Raw genomic sequence first — 22169 nt, 5'->3', positions numbered from 1 at the left:
GTTTATTAACTCAAGGAAAACTGAATTCTACATCTGCAGATATATATAGGTAGAGTTTTACTGACCATGCCTTTTATATAATTTCCTAATAACAAATACATTTCCTCTAACAACAAACTTTTGTGCACCTATGGAATGTAGTTAATAAATGAAAATCCGTATACTATTCAATATAACATATAGTGCTTGTAATTGTTGAAAATAATGATTGTGGAAATCAGAAAGGGTGAAGGGATTATAGATCAAAGTTCAGTCTTTGAATATTTGTTTCAAAATCTGTAAATTTGAAAACTTGGTTTTCACTAATCCTGCTTCAAAAGACTATTTCTATACAGTTCTTGCTATCTTACTTTCTCATTCCATAAAACTAAAAAAATAATACACTAACAGCCATATGCAAAGATTCTAATATGTGGCCTGTCACCAGGCTCAGTACTTTAAGGCACAAACCTTCCAAAATAACATGTTCTTTGTCTGCTATGCAGAGGAAAGAACTGAGCATCAAAGAATAAGTTAAGGGTACTTTTAGGGTCTGTGTAAATACTGAGCCTGTTTTTTGCGCCCCCACTGTTGCTGTAATAACCCACAGATGAAAACCACAAAAGGAAACTTAAAACGTATTGAAAATAGTCTGAAATTATCTTAAGCCAGTTAATTGATTCCTGATGCTGATATTTATTTTAAATTAAGTTCAATTCACATTTCAGGATATAAATTACACAGAGGAAGAATGTGACTGAAAACCAAAACATATTATCTACTTATTTTATTTTATTTTCTTGCTGTAAGCTGAACAAGACCCCAGAGTAGACATAAACAGGGCCTCAGAGACTATAATTCATAGATAAAAAGATAAAGCACAGGTTGTGTTCAAAGCTTAGCATCCATCACCAATGCCCAGGATGGAGCAGAGCTTCCCTTTCATAGCAGTGACTTCTAACATAAGACAGCTACAAGAACAAAACAGCTATCTCCTTCCAATTTGAAATGAATGTGATAAGAGCATCCTCCCTTTGAGGGATTCAGTGTAGAGGCTCTACCCTTGAAGTCTGACAAATTTCTTTGAAGGGACAGTGTGTGATACTACCACTCAATCCCTAATTCACAGCTGTTGGTGGGTTGCTGTTGTTTTAAGTTTCAATTTAAATTAATTTTTTAAAAAGGAAGGTCATCTTATAAAAAAATTGTAAAATTCAGCCAACAAATTCTATTTTCTCGTCTTTCTTTCTACAGAACTTATAAATTCATTTTGAAATTCTGCATGTTGCTTCATCCTATCGTCCCCATAGCCACAGCATTTATTAAACTCTCATAATACATTTTCTGTTTCTTTCCACATATATATACAAGTATGTGCAAAAAAAAAAAATTTCTGGCTTTTGTAGGTCCAATTGTTTAAAACTTAAAAAGCAATGGTTTAATGTGCCTGGTTACAGAAAATCTGAAAAAATAAAATTTCTAAATTTCAAAGCTAGTCTGGTATGCTTTGGTGTTTATTTCTATTTCCATTCCCATCATGAAGCGTTTTCATGCATATCTAACTCAGTACAGTATTGTTTTCAGTAGTTTTTCTTGGTTTCTACTGTGTACTATGCGTTCATCAAACAGAAGAACAAGACACAGGATTTCAACCATTACTACAGAAGCCCTTTAAGATCCTTCCTGACTGTCCCCATCCTACATTCCACGGCTTGATTGAACTTCCTAAATTCCATGATTCAAGCAACTCTGCTGCTTAAATTCCTTCAGCGAACCCCACTGACTTCCAGATCGCATCCACATTCCACATTCCATGCATAGAAAATCTTGATGGTTTGCTCATGCCCAATTTTCCTCCTAGTCTCAACCCCCACCCAACCCCAGTGCATGTCTATTCTCATGTTCACTCCTCCAGAAATACTACCACAGTCAGTGCTATAGAAATACTTACTAGTTGGGACTTGAAAAAAATACATCAAACACATGTGTCTACTTGGGGGATACATACACACACACATACACACACATACACACACATACACACACATACACATATAATATATATATATATATATATATATATATATATATATATATATATATACCTTTGCCCACTATCTGAAATAATTAACACATTTTCTGAGTAGGAAGTAGAATATACCCAAGATGGAATCTTTAAAAATTGTTGTCTCTCTCTTGAACCTTCATCTGGTGTGCTGCTTATACTCGCATTGCACCATTCACATATTTCAAGTTATTTGTCTATTCTTTGACTTGTATTTTCAAAGCAGAAGACAATAGATGTATACACAGAAATGTACACCACATTCATATACTCACATACATAAATAAAATTGTACACAACTAGTAAAGAAACACATAGACACGAACACATACACACATACATACACATATGTATATACATACATACATACATACATACATACATACATACATACAAACACATCACACAGACACTAAATGGTAGAGGTGAAACTCAGATGCAGTCAGAATTTCCAACCCTGTGTTAAACAGGCTTATACAGCATATAAAGAAACCTGCAATAAAAATATCAATTTTGTGTGTGTGTGTGTGTGTGTGTGTGTGTGTGTGTGTGTCCAAATGAGCAAAATACAAGTGAAAATGTGTGGAAGTAACTTTCCCTGAATGCAATCTACTTTCTCATCAAGAAACAAGGCTTCTGAAGGCCTTAATGGTCTTTCTGTGTGTTCAAGTACCTCTTCGATATCCACAGCAGTTCAGAAGTTTGGTCCTAGATTTTTGATCATTTTGTTCTGTTGAATCTTTCTGAAGAATTCAAAATGGATCACCTAAAATCACTCAGAATTTTGATTCCTGTGTTCTCTTGGTATTTTTCCCCTAACTTCTCCATATGCTATGGAAAGCCTGTGTTACAGGGTTGAAAATTCTAACTGCATCTGAGTTTCATCTCTACCATTTAGTGTCTGTGTGGTATGAACATGGAGAAATATATCAACTTGTCTGGGTCACAATTTCAAAACTACCAAAATGGCACTAATAGAACTCTTGACATCAAAGACCTTTTTCCCAGCTGAATTTGTTACCACACCTTAGAGAACAAGTCTTGGAACACAGTTCTAATGAAGCAGCCCTGCTTCCCTACCTGGCTTTTTATTGCTATAAAAGTAGTTTTGCATTTTTAAATAGTAGAAGGCTTTCTCAGACATGAGAACTGTATGCAACATAAACTTAGTATCCACCTGTGAAATCTGGGAAACAGTTACATACATTTATTGGTTACCTATGGCTCTTTTTCACACACTTAAGCCAGTTCTCCAAGGCGTCAACAATGTCTACACAGATCATAAAAATGAATATAAGTGTAGGCTGTTGCTATGGTTTTTGGTGGTTTTGTTTATTTGTTTGGCTCTGCTTTTTGTTGTTTTGTTTTGGGGGGTTGGCGTGAGATTGGATTTAGGGCCGCATACGTGCAAAGCCCCCTTCATCTGACCTATAATGACCTAGAAGTCTATCACTCCTTCTTTACATTTTGTTTTCTGGACAAAAACTTACTAATTTGAGTAGACTGGCTTTGAAACGACTTTGTCGCACAGAATGGCATTCAATTCACACTCCTGCTTCTTCCTACTGCATACCTGGGATTACAGGCATATACCACCAGGGCAACCTAAAATCCCTTTCTTCTAGACCTTAAACACACACACACACACACACACACACACACATACACACACACACACACACACACACACTTTTTTTTCCTCAGAGGAATCTAACATACAGCAGTGATGAAATGCAATAAATTCAGATCTAGTAAACATCTAGTAAACATTAAAATGTACACCACAGAATCCTTGAGGAAATCTTCATTCCTTCATGTAAGTTATATGACACTCTTGTCCTGCCTCCTGCTGCCCTAGGTAACACACTCTATTGTATCTGTATAATTATCTCATTATGACTCTGTATTACATGTTACATTATCATTTTCCTCAGCATACCACTAAATCTTTTCTCTTTCTTTTCCCTCCTCATTCCCCCACATATCCCAAGTAAATAAAATCTAATAAATAAAAATAATTTTCAAAAAACTATAATTCTAATGAGTGTAACATATAATACTGAACTACAAGAGACAATGACCACATATTATTATTTACTAACTACCAATATACTGACAATTAGTGAGAGTCCTTAACAAAATTTGTCTGTCAGCTAACTGTACTACAGACATTAACTGTAGGTGACAAGCTAAGTCAAGGTCAGAAGCTATCATCTTTTTGTGCAAACATATGTGTATGTTAGTGTGCATCCCTGTGTTTGTGGCTGCATGTACATATGTGTATGTTAGTTTGCATTCCTGTGTTTGTGGCTGCATGTACATATGTGTGTGTGTGACAGAGGTTAGCTAACACAGCATGACTTTCTCTAACACTCTCACTATGCTTACAGACAAGATATTCCACTAAACCCAGAGCTCATCAATTCAGAGCTAGGCTGGCTAGCAGTTCAGCTCCTAGAACCCACCTGACTCTGCACACCCTGACCCAATGCAGGAGTTAATGATATACTCCACCATACCCACACTGCACATGTCTGCTGGGGATCTGAACACTTCATGCTTGAATGGCAAGCATACTCTTCACCAAGTCTACCGACCACAACAATCAAATGACTTTGTATAAATCACTTAAACCCTTCATGGACCACTTGTCCAGCTTAGCCTCACTCTTGATAATTTAACATGATAAAAATTCTTAATCCCAGAGGAAAAAAGCCAAAATATATAAATACTGCCCAAAAAACTTTTATAAATGATTACTTGCTGAAAGGTCCAAAGTTTCTGAACACTTCTAACAACTCCATTAAATACAATCCATGTTTCCTAAGCCATGATCAAGCTGCCTCTTGTTATCTCCTTTTACTGACTGCATTAGGAAGTCCTTTAGCAGCACAATAGAATAACAAATGGTGTGATATTTCTAAATATTTACAACAAACCGCCATAACAAAATTATGCCCTCAGTTTCCTCCTAGAACTTGAAGGTAGAACTCTACCAGAGAAGACACCACACACTTTAGACACAGGACATGGAGGAATGAACCTGAAACTGACCTTAAGACCTAGCTCTCATAGTAGTCAATGGTGGTACACAAGCTGCCAAGGTTAAAAAGCAATCAGCCATCCTACCCAGCTGTAAAGCCTATGACCATAAAAATGATCCAGCAGCAAGTCTCCCATTAGTGTAACAGTCTCACTTATTTTATCTTGGGGGAAACCAATTGAACTTAATGTCTGCTCCATATGAAGGAATCCATACCTGGTACTTTAAACCTGACTAACTGGCCATTGCTGGTGAGGTCACAGACCCACAGAAAAGAGTACCTTTCACAGGTCATCAAGGAAACTTCTCTTTGCAGCATACAGAGCACAGATGTAAACTAGAAATGATCATCCTGAGTGAGGTAACGCATACTAAAAAAGACAAATATTTCACGTTTTGTTTTACATATAAATGCTAGCTTTTAATTTTAACATATGTGTGTTAAATGACCATGGATGTTAGGTATCTGGTAAGGGACGAGGGCAGAAGAAAAGATCTTCGAAGAAAGGGGACATAGAATGTTACAAAGAGAAAGAGGGGGAATTAGAATAGAAGGACATAATTGGAAAGCAGATGGGATGTCAACGTAATGGAAGGACCAAAAGGAGAAACAACTAACACTAAAGAACATTTGAAAACCCATAATAAAACCTAACAATGCATTATGAAATAATTTAAGTGGAATCACCATATAATGACAGAAATAAAGCTCCAACTAAACATTCTATATACCAAGTAAAACCTCCAGTGCCACGAATGAGTTACATTTTGCTGAGTAAAACACCCCCTTCACAGGCTATTGTCAAGGCTACTTGTTGTTCCCCATAACCTGGTGGTAAGGCCTTATTGCTGAAGTCAACACTTACTTATGTCATAGAACATGGAGAAGTTATGCTGTTGCCTGACTAGAAATTTCACCCCTTCTGAGTAGTCTTCATGGTGCTGGAAGGCACTTGGCATGCATATACCAGAGGACGGTGATGTTTAATATCACACAACTACAAACCCCACAATTTATATCACCAACCTGAATGCAGAACATACTGCTGTGATAGTAGCACAAATGTTACAGGAGTAACTAAACACTTCTTTTTTTTTTTTTTGGAGGTAAGGACCACTCCATGAGATGCAAGCCATATTCAGCTTTGCTAAGGTGGTCAAAACCCAACACTAGATATGTCATAACCGTAGGAGAAAACAATGTTCAGAAAGAACAGGAAGCCTGGAGCACTCATTTCTAGAATACCAGTGTGTGCTTTTGGTTTTGCTGTGTTTTTATAATTTAAATATAATTTTCTTCTGAGAATTTTATATAAGAATAAAATACTTATACATTTTCATGCCTTCCTTCTTTCTCTTGCCTCCAACCCCTCCTGTTTTTCTCAAAATTCCCTCACGCTTATGAATGCTTTTTCTTTAAATAATAAATATCAATATTTCATATTTATTTTAAAAGAAATAAATATCAATATTTCATATTTATTTTAAAAGAAATATATAAATATTATATTAAAAATATAGAAATATTGCATACATGCATGCACATGTAGCGGGATATTTTTCCCGCAAGTTGGGAGGAGCTAAGGTGAAAGGAGTAAGGAGAGGAAGAGGAGGAGTAAGGAGAGGAAGAGAAGGAAGAGGAGGAGCTTGTGGAGAGAGAACCAGAGAGAGGGGAACATGGAAGGGACATGTGCCTGTCTCTAGCAGTCAAAGGTAGTTGATATATCTAGGTTTGGTTACACCTCTGATTGTGTGGCCATCTTGTTATTGAGCATTACCACATATATAAAGCCTTTGGATAATCTAAGCATTAGAGTCTCATTCCTACTGGGCCCGTATGAATGCTGGGATGGTCCGGGCACTGTCCAGCCTTGTAAAGACAGCATAGAAGATTGGCAGAGCCATCTTCCACACTGGCATCTCATGGGTGGCAGGGCTAGTGTTTCTAGCTGGCCATTTCTAGCTGTGGCATGCGTGTGGCCTCTGGCCGTGGAACATGAGGGCAGCTCCCCTCCCTCCCCCTTCCCCCCATCCCCCGCAGCTTAGTTAGTTGTCCTGACCAGTGGCCATTTTAAATAATTACTTCTACATGCTCACATACACACACACACACACACACACACACATACACACATGGAACATTCTATCATAAATTGAATGACTTTATCAAACCCCTCCCCTCAAAATACAGGTATCTATGCAGAAGAAGAGATGGAAAGCTGGTTAGAGCCATAGGTAATGAATGACTTCAAAAAAAAAACAATGTCTTCCAGACACTGCAGGACAAATACATATATAAACTCACAGAGACTGCCATAGCATTCAAACCAGACAAAATGCCAGTACCATGAAGAGGAAATGGACACAGAGTCTTATCCCTAAACAAAAGACTATTTCAAACTATACCTGCTGGGACAGAAAAAAATCAGTTTTCTCTAATGAAGTGCCTCTGAGTACATCAATCACTATGAGAAGTATTTAGCCAACATGAAACAGACTCTGTGTGTTTGTGTGTGTGTGTGTGTGTGCATGAATTATTTCTATATTTCTTTAATATTGTATTTATATATTTAATGAAATATATATTAATATTTATTATTTAAAGAGAAACAGTTCATGAGTCTGAGGGAGATCGTGAGATACAGGAAAAGTTATAGGGTTGACAAGGAAGGAAGGTACGAAAATGTATATTTCATTCATACATAAAATTCTCAGAAGAAAATTAAATTTAAATTACAAATATTAAGCAAAACAAAAAGTATATACTGATATTCTAAAAATATACAATGCCCTGAGGGACTTTTTTTGTTTTTATTTTCTTTTGGTTTTGCGACTGTCTTATTTGCTATTAATTAGTTAATACAGCAATGATTATAGAACCTACATTTTCATGTGCATATTGGCCACCCACAGCACAATATGAAGGTAAAATACTAATATTAGCCTTTTTATTGTTTTTCTTACATGTAACATTAATATTTAATATAACGTATTTTATTACACATAACATATTTAATATTGTAACAGCTCTCCATGCCTGTAATCTCAGCACGTAAGAAGCTGAAAAGAAGGAGTCCCTCGAGTTTGAGGCCAGTCTAAATTATGTAATGAATTCCAGACAGCCTGGGTTACAAAGTGAGATTCTGTCTCAAAAAAAGGAGGAGGATTCAGCTAGAGAGAATCTCAGAGGTTAAAAGCACCTGCTGCTCTTGAAGAGAACTAGATTTGGTTCCCAACACCCATATGAAGGATCTCAATAATCTATTACTCTGGTTCCTGGTGATTGACCTTTCAATATCAACTTCAACTGCCAAGACTAGCCATTCCTACAGCTAATCTGTTTGATGTGCTCTGTATATGCAAGAATGAGCAGCTTATAAAAACTAGTATATTATAATACATATTTTGAAAAAAAACATTAGAGTTATGGGCTAGAGAGATGGATCAGCAGTTAAGACCACTGGCTGCTCTTTCACAAGTTTCAAGTTAAAAATTCCCAGAATCCACGCAGCAGTTCACAATTGTCTTTAATTCCTGTTCCAGGGAAACTAACAATCACACAAACACATATACATAAATTCAAAATGCCAATGTGCATAAAATAAAATAAATAATTTAAAAAAAAATTAGTTATTCAGTTTGTATTAATTATTCTTGAGCATAGTAATCGGTCAATAATATATTAAATCCAGTTTTCCATAAACAATTATATTATCAACTTAAGTATATCATTAATAACACTGTGTTTGAATGTTTACTTATATACACAATTAATATAAATAGAAAATTGTAAGTATCTTAAAACTACAGTTTATAATAGCCATCCTGGGAAAACATGAATATTTGATAATCAAACAATGACAAACATCAAGTTGAGAATGGCACAGACAAAAAAATTAAGTGGATTACCTAGATTTTTCTGAAATTTATAACTAATTTTATCAGTTAAAAAATATAATCCTATTTTGACAATCTTTTCAGAAAAAATATATCATATGATCAAATGCAAATATGACCTCTTAAAATGTTTTGAAAATATTTGTAATCAATTTTACAGCAAACATTTTCATTTAAATGCCAAGAAAAACTAAACACACACACACACACACACATATATGCTTGAAAAATAACAAAACAAAGTACTTCTCATCAAAATAAAATGTGTGCGTACTCCCTTAGTAACTGTTTAATATTCTAATTATGGACTCTAGAGGTAGAAAAAAGAGCACAAAACACAAAATCTTAGGGTTGAATCCTGATTAAGAGTAATGTTCTGTGGCTTTATATCCTTGAAAGTACTTAATTTGATTTCTAATTCTTTAACTAGGAATATTTGAAGTTAGCTGACATCACAGCTCAAAGCCCTGAGGTGGAAAAGTAGAGCTAATGTGGCAATTTTAACACAATATGACCACTCTAAACACATGAATAGATGGCTATTGTACTTCTTAGATCAGGAAAGCTGTATTTTGTTTGACATCTGACTGTTTATTGTAACTATGTGAACATATATCAAGCTGAAGTGGTATGAAGAATGGGAATTGTTGGCTATGTGACACCTGGATTCTATTAACACTCAAAAGCACAAATAATTTATAATAACATTTATAAGTCAAAATTATCAGCTCTACATTTCATGGAAAAGAAAATAACTTCCCCATCTTTAATTATTGTACTTAATTTGTTACATACGACAGGTTTCAGACTCCTAGGGAGAAAGCGAGTAAATATGGAAAAGTGCTCATGAAAGTTTGCTGTAGCATGAATTGTAGCACTAAATAAGAAACTCCTCTATGAGTAAATGATATTTCAGTTAATTTGGAAAAGTCAGAGAAAACACCCTGCCTGATTTTTTTTTTTTTTTTTTTTTTTTTTTTCTTAAATGGATTAGTAGCAATAGGATTTTAATGCATATAAAGAACCTAATGGGAAAACCAACTCAGAATTGTGGAGCAATGGGGTAAAACAAAGCCTCCTGCTAAGAGAATAGGAGGGCTGTAAGAGGAGAAGTCAGAGACATAAGAGTGATGTGTAACTTTTATGACGTGTCCATGGAAGCTGAATTTTATTGGAAATGATTTGTAAAACCGTTGGAAGGTTACAGTAGAGAGAAGTGATAGGATCCAATATTTTTATGAATATTTTTCCAGTCAGTTTTAATTTCACAGAAAACTAAGGTGAAATAAAGACCTCTCATTCAAATTACTTTCAAACTACTGAGACTTCAGGGTTGAGAAACTCTTGAGAAAATTCAGAGCCCTGAATTCCAACCAGATGGACATAAAGAAGCATTTGCAATCTTGCAGGTATGTGATGGTTTAATCTGGAGATGAAAGCTGCATTACTGTGTCAGATTCTGGACACCCTGGAAAGACGGAGCAAACGGAAGTAGGACTGGACTCTTTCTATGTGAGCTAGGAGGGAAAGGGATCAAAATTCAAAAGGCAAATTCTGAGAGTTTGCTTTTTGTTTGAACATCACAATTAATTACATTGCCATTCCTAAGATTCAGAAAATTAAAGAGAGGAACAGGTTAGGAAAACAGCAATTCAGTTTAGAGAATACAAATGTTGAACAGCTTCAATGCACTACAAATCGACAAGCATACAATGAAGTTTATAAACTTTTAACTAAGGACAGAGATTTAGGTTAGAAGAAAACTTTAGGAGTTGAGAGTCAACCAGTATTACTCAAAGCCATATTAATTAATAAATTGTTATTTTTAACAATACTAATATAACTTCAACTACAGGAAATCATTAGAAAGTATCAAAATTTTATAATCAATACTTTGTCCTTTAAGTCAAAGTGGGTCTAAAGGTACAATTTTTCAGAAATTTTTTAAAAATCATATTGTAATTGTATACTCCAATGGGTGCTATGAGTGATTGAAAAAAATCTCACAAGATTTAGAAATTTAAGTTGTTACTTGTCTTACAAAGAGGTTTTATAAATGTCTAGGCACATTTGTTTAAACTTTTCCTTATAAAATAAGATTATTAATTCATATGTCTACAGGTCCATTGTGAACACAACTGTATATGAGATGCGATTTCAAACGTAGACCTACTACTCTTGAGCACCCTGGGTGGCTCTTTAGTAGCCCGGCTATTAAAAAGAAATCAATGACCCCCCAACACTGTTGTGCTTGTTTGACCCAATGGTAACAAGCAACTGGCTCACTTCCATGTGCTGATATCCACTGTTCACTGGCCCTGCAAAAATTAGCACAAGTTAAAGGGTTCTTTTTAGTTACATGGTTCTACGCAGCACAGGATTATCAAGGAAACATTAAGGAAAGTATATCATAAAGATCTTGTGTCCATACACAAGTAGATACTTCCTCAACCCTGTCTCACTTCACTTCCTCCCCGTGCTATTTCATCTTCTTTACACACAATGCCTGGTTTCAAGGGCTTCCTTGGAAGTCGTTTGTAGCGTCTGCTTTGGGCTTTCATGTCATATCTCAAAATTGCTTCACTTGGTTGTTCAATGCTCAATTGTTGTTTCTTAACTGTCTTTCTTTGGCCTTTCTGTGTTTCTATGCTCTTTTTTTTCAACATCTCTTCACAAGTCTCCCACTCCATACCATTACTACTGGTATATATTTACATATGTGATGCAGGTAGTGATGTTTTCTCAGCCGAGGCCTGAGCATTTATCAATCATAGAAGACGAGCTTATTAAATTTATGATCAAATGAATCAGCTTAGAGCCTAACATAGCATGGGTATATAATAGAAAGTTACATTGTATTTGTTAAGTGAACAAATTGAAGAAGTATATTTAGCTTTTCACCCTAACTATTGGAGTTACACACATACCCCATGGCAACATATGCTGGCATAGTGCCTATAACTGTAGCTTTTATCATCTATACACATCAGTTATACATAGAAATGGAAATAAGTTGAATTCTTGACATTTTGAGGTAGATAAAATCCTCCACCTTCTCATACCATACAAGTTTACAAAGACTGAATTGAATGTAGGGTGAAGAAATGAATGAAAAACACAATCTGAGAATGTATAACAACTATAAAATATAGCATTTCTGATTTATAAATTATAAAGATTATTTATTTCTATAAATTTCTATAGCTATCTATAGATGTGAACATCTGAGTTTCCAGATTAGTTTCAGATTATTGAGTTGTAGCCAACACCCCCACTTCATTCAACTACCCTTTCTCAAATGTCCCTTTCTCCTGTTCCAGGCTCTGTCACCATGCTTAGTAAAACTGACTGATGGTCAATTTACTGCATTTAGTACAACTACTATGTACAACAGATAGAAATATGTGAATATATATCTGTATTCAAATATGTGTGTATGTGTGTCTTTTAAAATTATGACTGCCTAAATATCAACCTTTAATATCTTCTTTTTATTTATTATTATCTTTAATCTTCTGGGTGTCTTGCTTGAATATGACACTTCATAGTAGAATAGCTATAAGTATAACATATAAATTATTTTTATAATCCAAAGAAAAATTTATTTTATTAAATTGATTACATAGAGACAAACCACTGTTTCTAATTGCTAAGGCAATTAATTGAAAAGGCAATTAAACCCCAATAATATTCAAAACAGAGGGCAGGAATATTTATAACATAATAAACATTTTATAGACTGGTACATTTTATTGAAGTTTCCTTTTTTTATACTCAAGGAGAAAATTTATTTATGACCACCAATAGAGCAAACACATTACTTCCGGTATCCAAGCCAGCTATAGTCACAAAGACAATAGATATTCATAATAGCTGAAGATATTAAGAGACATCTTTGGAGAGAATGTGGGGAGAAAGCAAGATCTGACTTATCTGTTACTGTAGAGTGAGTATGTGAATAATGGAGGCCATGTAGACAGCCAGGATGATGAAGTCCATGTTTGTAGCACAGGGACCTGTATTCAATCCTCAGAATCCCATAAAAAAAATCAAGAAATGGTGATATGTGCTTATAATCCTAGCCCATAGGGAAGAGGTGAAGAAAGTGGATCCCTTGTAGTTCCTGGCTATCCTAGGCTACTTGGAAAGAGATCCTTGGGTCCCTACCCAAGGATGAGATGGCTGCAGTCTTGGCAATAATAGCTTAGGATGTTCCCCCATGCACAGAAAAACACAAGCAATGAAAAGAAAAGAAAATTTGACATGGTCATGCACACCTTTAATCACAGCAATTGTTAGACAAAGCCAAGTGGGCTGTGAGTTGGAGGCCAGCCCTATCTACATTGTGAGTTTCAAGTCAGTAGGGATATATAGCAAGACCTTGTCTCCTAATAGAAGGAAAGAAGAAAGGAAGGGAAGGAGGGAGGGATGGGGGAAAGAGGGGATGGGAGGAACAAAGGGATGAAAATGAAGAGATGAGAGAGGATGAGGAATAAAGAAAGAAGAAGGCAGGGGAAGAGGAGAAAGAGGAGGAAGACAAGGAGGAATATAGTCATTACTGATACCATTACCTGAGAAAATCCTCAAACTTTGACTTCATGTGACTAATTAACTAAAATTTTATCTTGTTCCAGTCTTCTGGATGATGGACAAAGATAACTACAAACCAAATTATGATTATATACATACTATCTGTCATCATGATACCATCGTTAGCTGAGTAAACCAATCAAATCATGAGTCTACGAGATATAGTTTATTAAATTAATGAGAGCCAAAATAACACTCAACAGCTTCCAATAGCAATTGTTTTAGGTTTTCCAAAACGTTGTGACATAGGTGTGTACAAAAAGTAAGAGCACTAGACTTTTATCATTAAACTGAAATGTAGGTCGAGGATTTATTTGAATTGTAAGACTGAAGTTTAGCAAGACCTCTGTTTAATTCCCTTTAGGGGCACTCAGGGCATTCATACAGTTGACGTGTTAGAAGATTTTCACATTAATTTTAGGCATCAATGCACCACAATCATAAGATAAACCAAGGGTTTATGAAAAACAGAAAATATCCATTGAAGAAGGCAAGACAAATGCTAAGACTCTGATACAAGACCATGTTGGACGCTCAAGTAGACAATTTATAATTATTTTCTGTTTTCCAGTTACCTCACAGGTAATCTGGGTCTTTTATGTCAGTTTACTCCTAGGAAATGGATGACATGGAAGAAATATTCTGCATAAAGTACACAACACAGCCTGGTATATACCAAGCAAGTATGCAGTGCTAATTCTCACCATTATATGTACCAGAAGATATGAAGAAAAGTTTTATGGGTCTGTGATATTTGAGTTGAAGCTTGAAACATACAGTATGAGTGTATCTATGATGAGTAAGAAGAAAACAAATAACTTAGAGAACCAGATCCACAACATGGAGAATAAAGGCAAGAACCTTACCATAGCACAAATGCAGGGTCAGTGAGGGTGTGACTGGAAGAATGAGAAAAGATCTATCATAGGCTGGACACACGGGGCTACTCTATACCCCACTAAGTTATTTCGACAGTAATTTTAGTTCTCAATGAAAATAAATCACCAACATTTTAAAGGAATTATGACAGCAGGCAGTGGGCTATGCTCATTCATCTGTTAGACTCCAGTCTAAGGAGAAACGGCAAACACCAGTTTTATTGTTTTCCTGCAGAGGTTAAGACCACCAGGTATAAAAATGCAGTAGAGTTCCTAGCAGCCTTGTCCAAGATTGCAACTAGGGCTCTTTTTGGCAGTCACTCTTTCAGGAAGTTGTATGTGAAACCACAGTGAGGAAGCAGAGCCAACCAGCACATGCCGTCTAGGGTTCACTCTCTGAAGCCCGGATGTCAGTTTACCAGTGAGACAGAGGAAGGAAGCCTCTCCTGATATTCTATGAGCTCGGGTTCTGTGAATAGGGACCTTCATTTGCTGAACAGTCCCAGGGCCATTCAAGAGCAATTAAATTTGGTTAAAATAAGAAAGAAATGCTTTTTAAGGGGGCTGGGGGGGAGAAAAGAAAAGAGGGAGGTTTGAGGGGATTGCATAAGTAGATTGTGCTAGGGCACTTTTACACAGGTTTGTTTAGTTCTCATTTGTCAAGCTGTATTTAAGCTACTCTCTTACTCTGAAATCCGATAACCTTTCTTTTCTCCGAGTTCTTTCTGCTAAACTAATAGCACTGTCTCTAATTCCACACGCAGCAAGCAATGAGTTTGTTTTACCAGATAACAGTAGGTCTGGTGATCAGCCAATGTCTAAAGAACCATTAGCCAAGTCAGTAGTAAGCCAGAGACTGCAACTGATCGATAGATATTACTCTCTAAATCACTTTAAAATTGTTTTTTCATCTTCTCTGCAAGCTACCATTATTCATGTTATCCTGAAACAACTGAAAATTAGAGAATAATTTTAAAAAGAAACCTCTTATCTCTACAAATCAAACCATACTACAGTTCTGAAAGGAAAAGTGAATGTACTAGATGCATTCTAATAATATAGACATGATTTTAAATTAAAATGAAAGACATACATTCTTTAAATTAAATTGCAAGGAAAATTAAAAGTGTCAGTTAGGGACAAGACAAGAAGTGAGCCTGAATCTCACTTAAATAGACTGAAGTAAGAGAGTTTAAGGAAAGTTGTAATATTCATAACCTCTCTCTCTCTCTCTCTCTCTCTCTCTCTCTCTCTCTCTCTCTGTCTGTCTCTCTCTCTCTCTTTACTAGAAAATAAAATTACACTAATTTGAAAATACTGAGAAATATAAAGCCAGAGGAGGGAAGGAGGGAAGAAGAGAGAGAGGGAGGGATAAAGTTGTCTCTTTCCACGTAAGCCTAGGTCACATTTCTCCAGTATTAACGAGGGAAGTAAAGGCAGCCCTCAGCTTGAATTCTTAATTCTTATATCAGCTGCCCTTAATTACTTCTCCATAGGTGGAAGAAAAGTGAGCTTTTGAGACAATAAAATTCTGCCTTTGAAGTACCTAAAAAACAAATCATTCACAATTATTTAGAGTTAGGAGTAAGACTCATTAGACACAACCCTCATATACCTAAGTACTGTTAAATATTATTACAAGAACTCCTGATGAACCCTTCCACAGTAGCAGCCTGTGGTCTCTAGGAACATTGATTCCTGAAAGAAAAAATGACCCTTCACTCAGAAGGCATGCTAGCTCTTGAAATTAATGAGGCAATACAAAAAGAAATAGTCTTTTCTTACTTGCTAACAATGTGTCTCTAGAAGTATACAGTACAGTAGACATCATGGCCACCCATTCAAGCTGAGTCCTTCCTTAAAGAACTGCATAGTTATTCCCAATGTAAAGGCTTTTTCTGTAGTTTCAAATATTTTAGCAATCTAGAATAAAAACTTTCACTTGAATCTTAGCTACTATATTCTCTCATTTTTAAAAAGTCAACTATATATTTACAAAATTATTAACGTGTTTAAAAGTAAAACATAATGATTCAGACACATAAATAAAATCCTTAAAATATATATGATATATATCATATGATTAGAATTGGTAGGAAAAGAGCAAAAAATGACATTCTCATTTGAAATATATATATATATGTATGTATATATACACATATATATGTATATATACACTACACATACTTAAACATGCATATAAATATGCATATAGAATATTCTTGGATAATTAAAAATTTGAATTGTGCCTTATATTACTATTACTTTTATTACTATCGATAAACACTATGTCTTCAACAAGCAATAAATGTACACAAAAAATTTTTGGAAACACCTATCCTTTCTACTCCAATGCTGATAATCTGATGTTCACTTCACTGGGTGTTCAACCATATGTGCACGATCAAATGTTGAGACTTTTCCCAAGTTTGGAACCTTTCTCCAAACTTAAAATATTGAAATTTTAAAACGAATGCATTCTATCTGATTTTCTTATACTATCATACCAAGTACCTTGTTGCTAATCAAAACCCCAGCACATCACACTAACTTGGCCATGTCATCAAGTCTGAGATGTGTATAAAAGAAACGCATATCAATATTATATAGTCTCATCCTTTACACTCAAAAAGTCTTTTACAATATTTAATGTTCCTTATGAGGAGGATTATTTAAAATGCTCCATTTTGTGCCTCCATTTCCTCTTGAGTAAAATGCAGGAGGACGACTGATTAGCATTTACTGCAAATTCGAACCCTAGAATTCTCAGGAGAGAAATTTTATCTGAGCACTTTTTACTCCTTTAAATAAGTTAGCCTGTTAAAAATACTCTTGAATTCTTTTTTAAATTCACTATGATAAACAAACTGAAGCCTTAAGAAATTAATGTGAGTAAAATCTGTCTCAGAAAAAAAAAAAACAGAGAATAAATTCTCCCTGCCCAAAACAAAACTCTGTGGTGTTTACTTTGCTGTGTTTTAAGAATAATTTAAACAATGTTGCCCTTCGAATTTAGTCATGAGTTCCGGAAAATAAGAAATCAAAAAATTAAACAATAAGCAATTATGTTGCCTCTTTACATCTATTTCTCATTTCTACTTAACCTTGTTTCAAGCTGTTGTAAATTACACATTATGATACTAAACTAAATAGGCAGTACATGAAAGAATCCTTGTTAACTAAATAAATACACAGCACTCCAACCAATCCTTGATATATAACCCACACATAAAAAGGTTCCACTTGTGGGCTCATACATTTTATTATTAATAGACACAATATTAATTATCCTACCAAATACTGCACTTATTAGCAAGAACATACTTGCTATTTTAACTATTCTAATTAAAGAGCTACAGAGACAAGCCTCAGTTCCTCACAGGTTGAATTAGCACACTCAGGAGCCAGCACCATTTCACCTGCTGATCCCGGGCACTCAAAACCAGCACTTCTGCAGCACTGGCTACTCACTTCTGGACAGCCATTCCAATGCCTCTTAGAACTTATCAACAGTGTATAAGATACATTTGGCTTAACGGGTAAAGGCAGAAGGCCATTATAAGTAGGTATTATTGGTCACAGTAGTAAGCTTTAGCCAGCTTTTTTTGAGACTGAGATTTCAAACTCACACAATAAAGTATGTATTTTACCACAGGCACACCCCAGTCACTGTAAATTTCACATACATCCCAGACCCTGTTTATAGTAAGTTATGGACTAATTCTGCACACAATTAACCCCGGAATTCCTGAGGCAAAGCATAGGCATATATATCAAATATAAAACAAAAGTTAATGTCAATGGATACCCATTAAATAACAGAATTTCTCAGCCCCCTCCTTCTCGTTCTTTCTCTCTATCTCTGTCTCTCTCTCTCCCTCTCTCTCTCCATCTTTCTCTCTCTCTCTCTCTCTCTCTCTCTCTCTCTCTCTCTCTCTCTCTCTCTCTCTCTCCGTGTGTGTGTGTGTGTGTGTATGTGTGTGTGTGTGTGTGTGTGTATGTGTGTGTGTGTGTGTGTGTGTATGAAATCATAGTAGACACAGGGTATTGAAGACTTTCAAGTTACTTTAGATTCTCAGAGTAAAATAATATGTGAAATCAACTTCATTAATCCATTTTCTTCCAAAAAACACAAAACCTTCCTGTATGTATTGTTTTTGAGAGTCTAAACTTCATTATAAAAATTATGAAATATTTTATAAATTTGATAAAAGTGTTTCAATTTTATATAAAAACCAGCCCATTTTAAATTTTCTTCTGTTTAAGCCACTGAAGTATATGCACACACTTTTGAGAAACCCATTAAGCCAGTATAATACTAGAATAAGATACCTGCATTTAGAAAGCCATGTTAAATTTCACTCAGCCCTTTAGCTACAATCTTAAGTGTTAGAGACAAAGTTAGTTTCTCCTTCAGTGGTGACTGGGGATTTGAAAGATGTTTCCCTTTTCAGCATTTATTCACTATTATTTCTTTTATGAATTTTAATAAGTTTAAAGAATGAACGTGTACAAGATGGAATTAATTAAAAAAAAAAGTAGTTTTCTACTACATAGTGAGTACCTGCCAACTTCATAAGAATAAACACCCAGATCTTGCCATGAAGTTATCTAATGGCTTACACTACTTCCAAAATATTTCCTTAGAAATGGCGTGACGCTGTGCTTCACTTTCTCTCACACTCTTTAGTTTTATACAATAGGAAACATTATTTTGTGCAATGTATGTGATGTGGTACTGAGCTACTTGCTAAAAGTGTTTCGGGTGTGTTGTTAAGAATGCACATAGAAAATTAGAGCCTAAAAACACAGAAATTCGATCGACTTGAAACCCCAGTATGGAAAAGAAAAGAAAATATCTCCAGGCCAAAAAGGCATTCAGGTACCCTATATATGGGTTATCATTGCAGAATGTCTCGGATTCTGTACTTTTAAACAACTCTCACTAGAATATTCGTGTCTACACGTGTATGTGGACAAGCTGGGATGAAACAGCAATCTATTCTTCCTTAGGCAAGTGACATTTTTCAGTATCACTAAGTAATAAACTTTCATTTGCTGTATAAAACCAGCAGAGGGCAGAACTGCTGACCAAAGTGCCCAAATGCAACAGGGATAGAATACCAGAAAGTAAACTGACAATTCTTGAGGTAGTCTGCTTCCAAAGATGCTTAAATTTATCCTTGAAGAAGTTGAAAATGAATCAACGTAGCCTAAATCACTGCAAAATTCAAATGGAGCACCACTGGGGCATAGGGTAACCAGAGCTCATCACAGGATGAATGAGACGCTGCCTGCCTGTTCATGGGCAGTGTGAAGTCCCCAATCATCAGAACCAAAGTTGGGGCTAGGCCTCCTGATGTGCTGACTCTGTTTAGGGAGCGCTCAGATACTGACCAAAGGCCAGTCTCAGGTTTCTACTAAACCTGTGCTTTCAGAGTTGGGTTGGTATTTCCAGCCCCCATTCTCTCCTCTCCTCCCTAGTCCCCGGCTTCTCTCTACAGTCCTGACAAAGCTTGTTTTCTACTGTGAATTGCTCCGGCTCACCAACTCAAAGGGCTTTCTCCTGCCAGCCGAGTCTACAGCACCTAAGGGACCGCTGCAGCCAGATGCCTTTTCGGGAAAGGGCGGGGGCAGGGGAGGGAGGAGGCAGGCGGAGGGAGGAGTGAAGTCGCTCTCCCTCCTCCGGTACTGACAGGGCTAGAGTCAGCTCCACAGGTCTGGCCATTCAATATTTGGTAGTGCCACGTAGGAACTTTTCCTTACCTTCCTCCTCCCATCCCAGGCCCCTTCCTCTTCCTCCCAATCCCTAGTCGTCCGCCCCCCACCCCATTTGCTTGGAGACTTTCATCACACTCCAAGAGAGTTGTATGTCCAACCTGCAAGAAGAAGCTGTTTGAGGGGGACAAGGGACAACTGAGGATGAAGGGGTCATGGAGAGGAGAAGGGGGCTTATCATCAGCGGAAACTGCACATCCCCTCCGGCCTGGAGCAGTCTTGAACTCCACTTTATCGTCTGTGAAATGTGTTCCACTGAGAAGCATTCCAAAATGCCACACACAAAGTGCTCTCGGTCTTCCAGCTTCGTCCTCCTGATTTCTCTTATATTCCCCCAAAGTAAAAACAGCCCGTTTCTCACTTCCTTGCAGACAAAGAAGTTTATCACAGTTCACTTTACACTCTTTCTCTGTATTTTCTCCTCAGTTCACCCTTCAAAAGATATCCCCTTTAGATCCCGAAGAAACCCAAAGAATGGTTCAAAGGACAGAGGACTCTGAGTAAAGACTATTCTCGAAACAAAAGCTTTGTATCACTGTCTTCATGTTCAAGGTAATTTTATTTTTTATTTATTTATTTATTTATTTATTTATTTATTTATTGCCTTTTGCCTTTTGCAAAGAAAATGAAAAGGGACGACCTGCTCTCTCTGCCTGCCTGCTGGGTGCCTGACAGATCTTTTAATCCTGCCACCTACCTCCTCACCCACTACTGTTCCGCCTACATCCATCTCGCTGTCTCTCCAGTTCCCACTCTTAACCTAGTAGAAGCTACAATCTGGATTTTATTTAAAAGAAGTGGGGAGAAGACAAGGGGGAAGGGTACAAAAAGAAGAAAGCCTGGTGACAATGTCCCACCTCCCCAAACTTTTTTTTTCTCCTTACCTCCTCTGACCTCTCTGGCTTGGAAGAGAAAAGTCAAGGCGAGGGTTGAGATGGTGAGATCCCAGATCCACCGTTTCGTTTTCCACCTGGACCAGGGCTCCATCTCCAAGCCCGGCGCTCACAACTGTGAACCCACGAAATTCCCACTGCAGACCAACTTCGTCCCTTCCAAGGTGTCGCCTACGTTTGCTACACAGCCATCCGGAAGGGAGAGGGAGTAAAAAAAAAAAGCCAAAGGGCTCTAATTTTTTTTTTTTTTTTCAATTTGGTGGTTTGCTTCCTTCCTGTCTCTCGCCCCCTCCTCTCCCTCTGGGGTGGCCCGCAGAAGACTGCGACCCTGAGACCCGTCCTACGCCTGACCCTGCCTTCAGACTGAGAGCAGATGAAGGGTTTCAAGAAAAAAAGCCGAAAGCACTGAGCACCCCTAAAGGCTTCATGCTGTGGGTGGGCTGGACAAGAGGCTCGCGCAGCCCCCTCCTCCGCCCACTCCCCCCACCCCTCCCCCGTGTGCCCGCGAAACTGACAAGCCGACTGAAGCCCATACCCAATCACAGGCCTCCCCGCAGCCTTGAGCCCGCCCAGTCTCTCCCAGGAGGATCCAGACTTCTGGAGGCCCAGCCCACCAGCCACCCCGCATCTTCCCCCCCCCCCCCCCTCCCCAAATCCCCGAAAAGAAGTGGGAGGGAGTTAGGCGGGACCAGAGCTGGGCTCCTGCACTTTGGGAATGAAAGGAATTGTAGGACAGCCCTGGAGCACTCGGGATGTTCGAGTAGCTTCTGTATTCAATAAAAACCAAGTACTCTACTTGCACCGGTCTGGGATCCCCTCTTTCTTCGGAAGGGGGAGGGGAAAGAGGGGAGAAGGCCAGCGTTTCACTGGCCCCACGGCAGGAGTCCTGGACTGGCAGCGGTAACCTTATCCCTCTCCAAAAACCTTGCTTCCTAAGGCAGCCATGGAACCAGGAACCAGGGGGCTCTATGCAGCCTCCACCCAAAAGTATTTTACTAATATTTTTAACCAGAGACTAATGAAAGTAGCATGAAAGAACTCTAAAG

The 22169-nt window shown here is 37.1% G+C and overlaps 1 protein-coding gene across 2 annotated transcripts in view; it reads right to left on the bottom strand.

The window, feature by feature from the left end:
* Positions 1-21560, bottom strand: part of Col11a1 (collagen type XI alpha 1 chain) — a 175536-nt gene extending 153976 nt beyond the window's left edge. Inside the window, exon 1 of one of the 2 annotated variants that reach the window (XM_076933160.1) lies at positions 21115-21560. In XM_076933160.1, the coding sequence (XP_076789275.1) occupies positions 21115-21217 (103 nt within the window). In that variant the 5' untranslated portion in view covers positions 21218-21560. The remainder of the gene's footprint in view (positions 1-21114) is intronic. The other variant, XM_034499909.2, reaches the window with a different exon arrangement.
* Between the last annotated feature and the right edge of the window lie 609 nt (positions 21561-22169).

The sequence above is a fragment of the Arvicanthis niloticus genome, chromosome 4 (assembly GCF_011762505.2).
Source record: "Arvicanthis niloticus isolate mArvNil1 chromosome 4, mArvNil1.pat.X, whole genome shotgun sequence".
NCBI classification, from domain to species: Eukaryota; Metazoa; Chordata; class Mammalia; order Rodentia; family Muridae; genus Arvicanthis; species Arvicanthis niloticus.
This window is presented reverse-complemented; position numbering and strand designations above follow the sequence as displayed.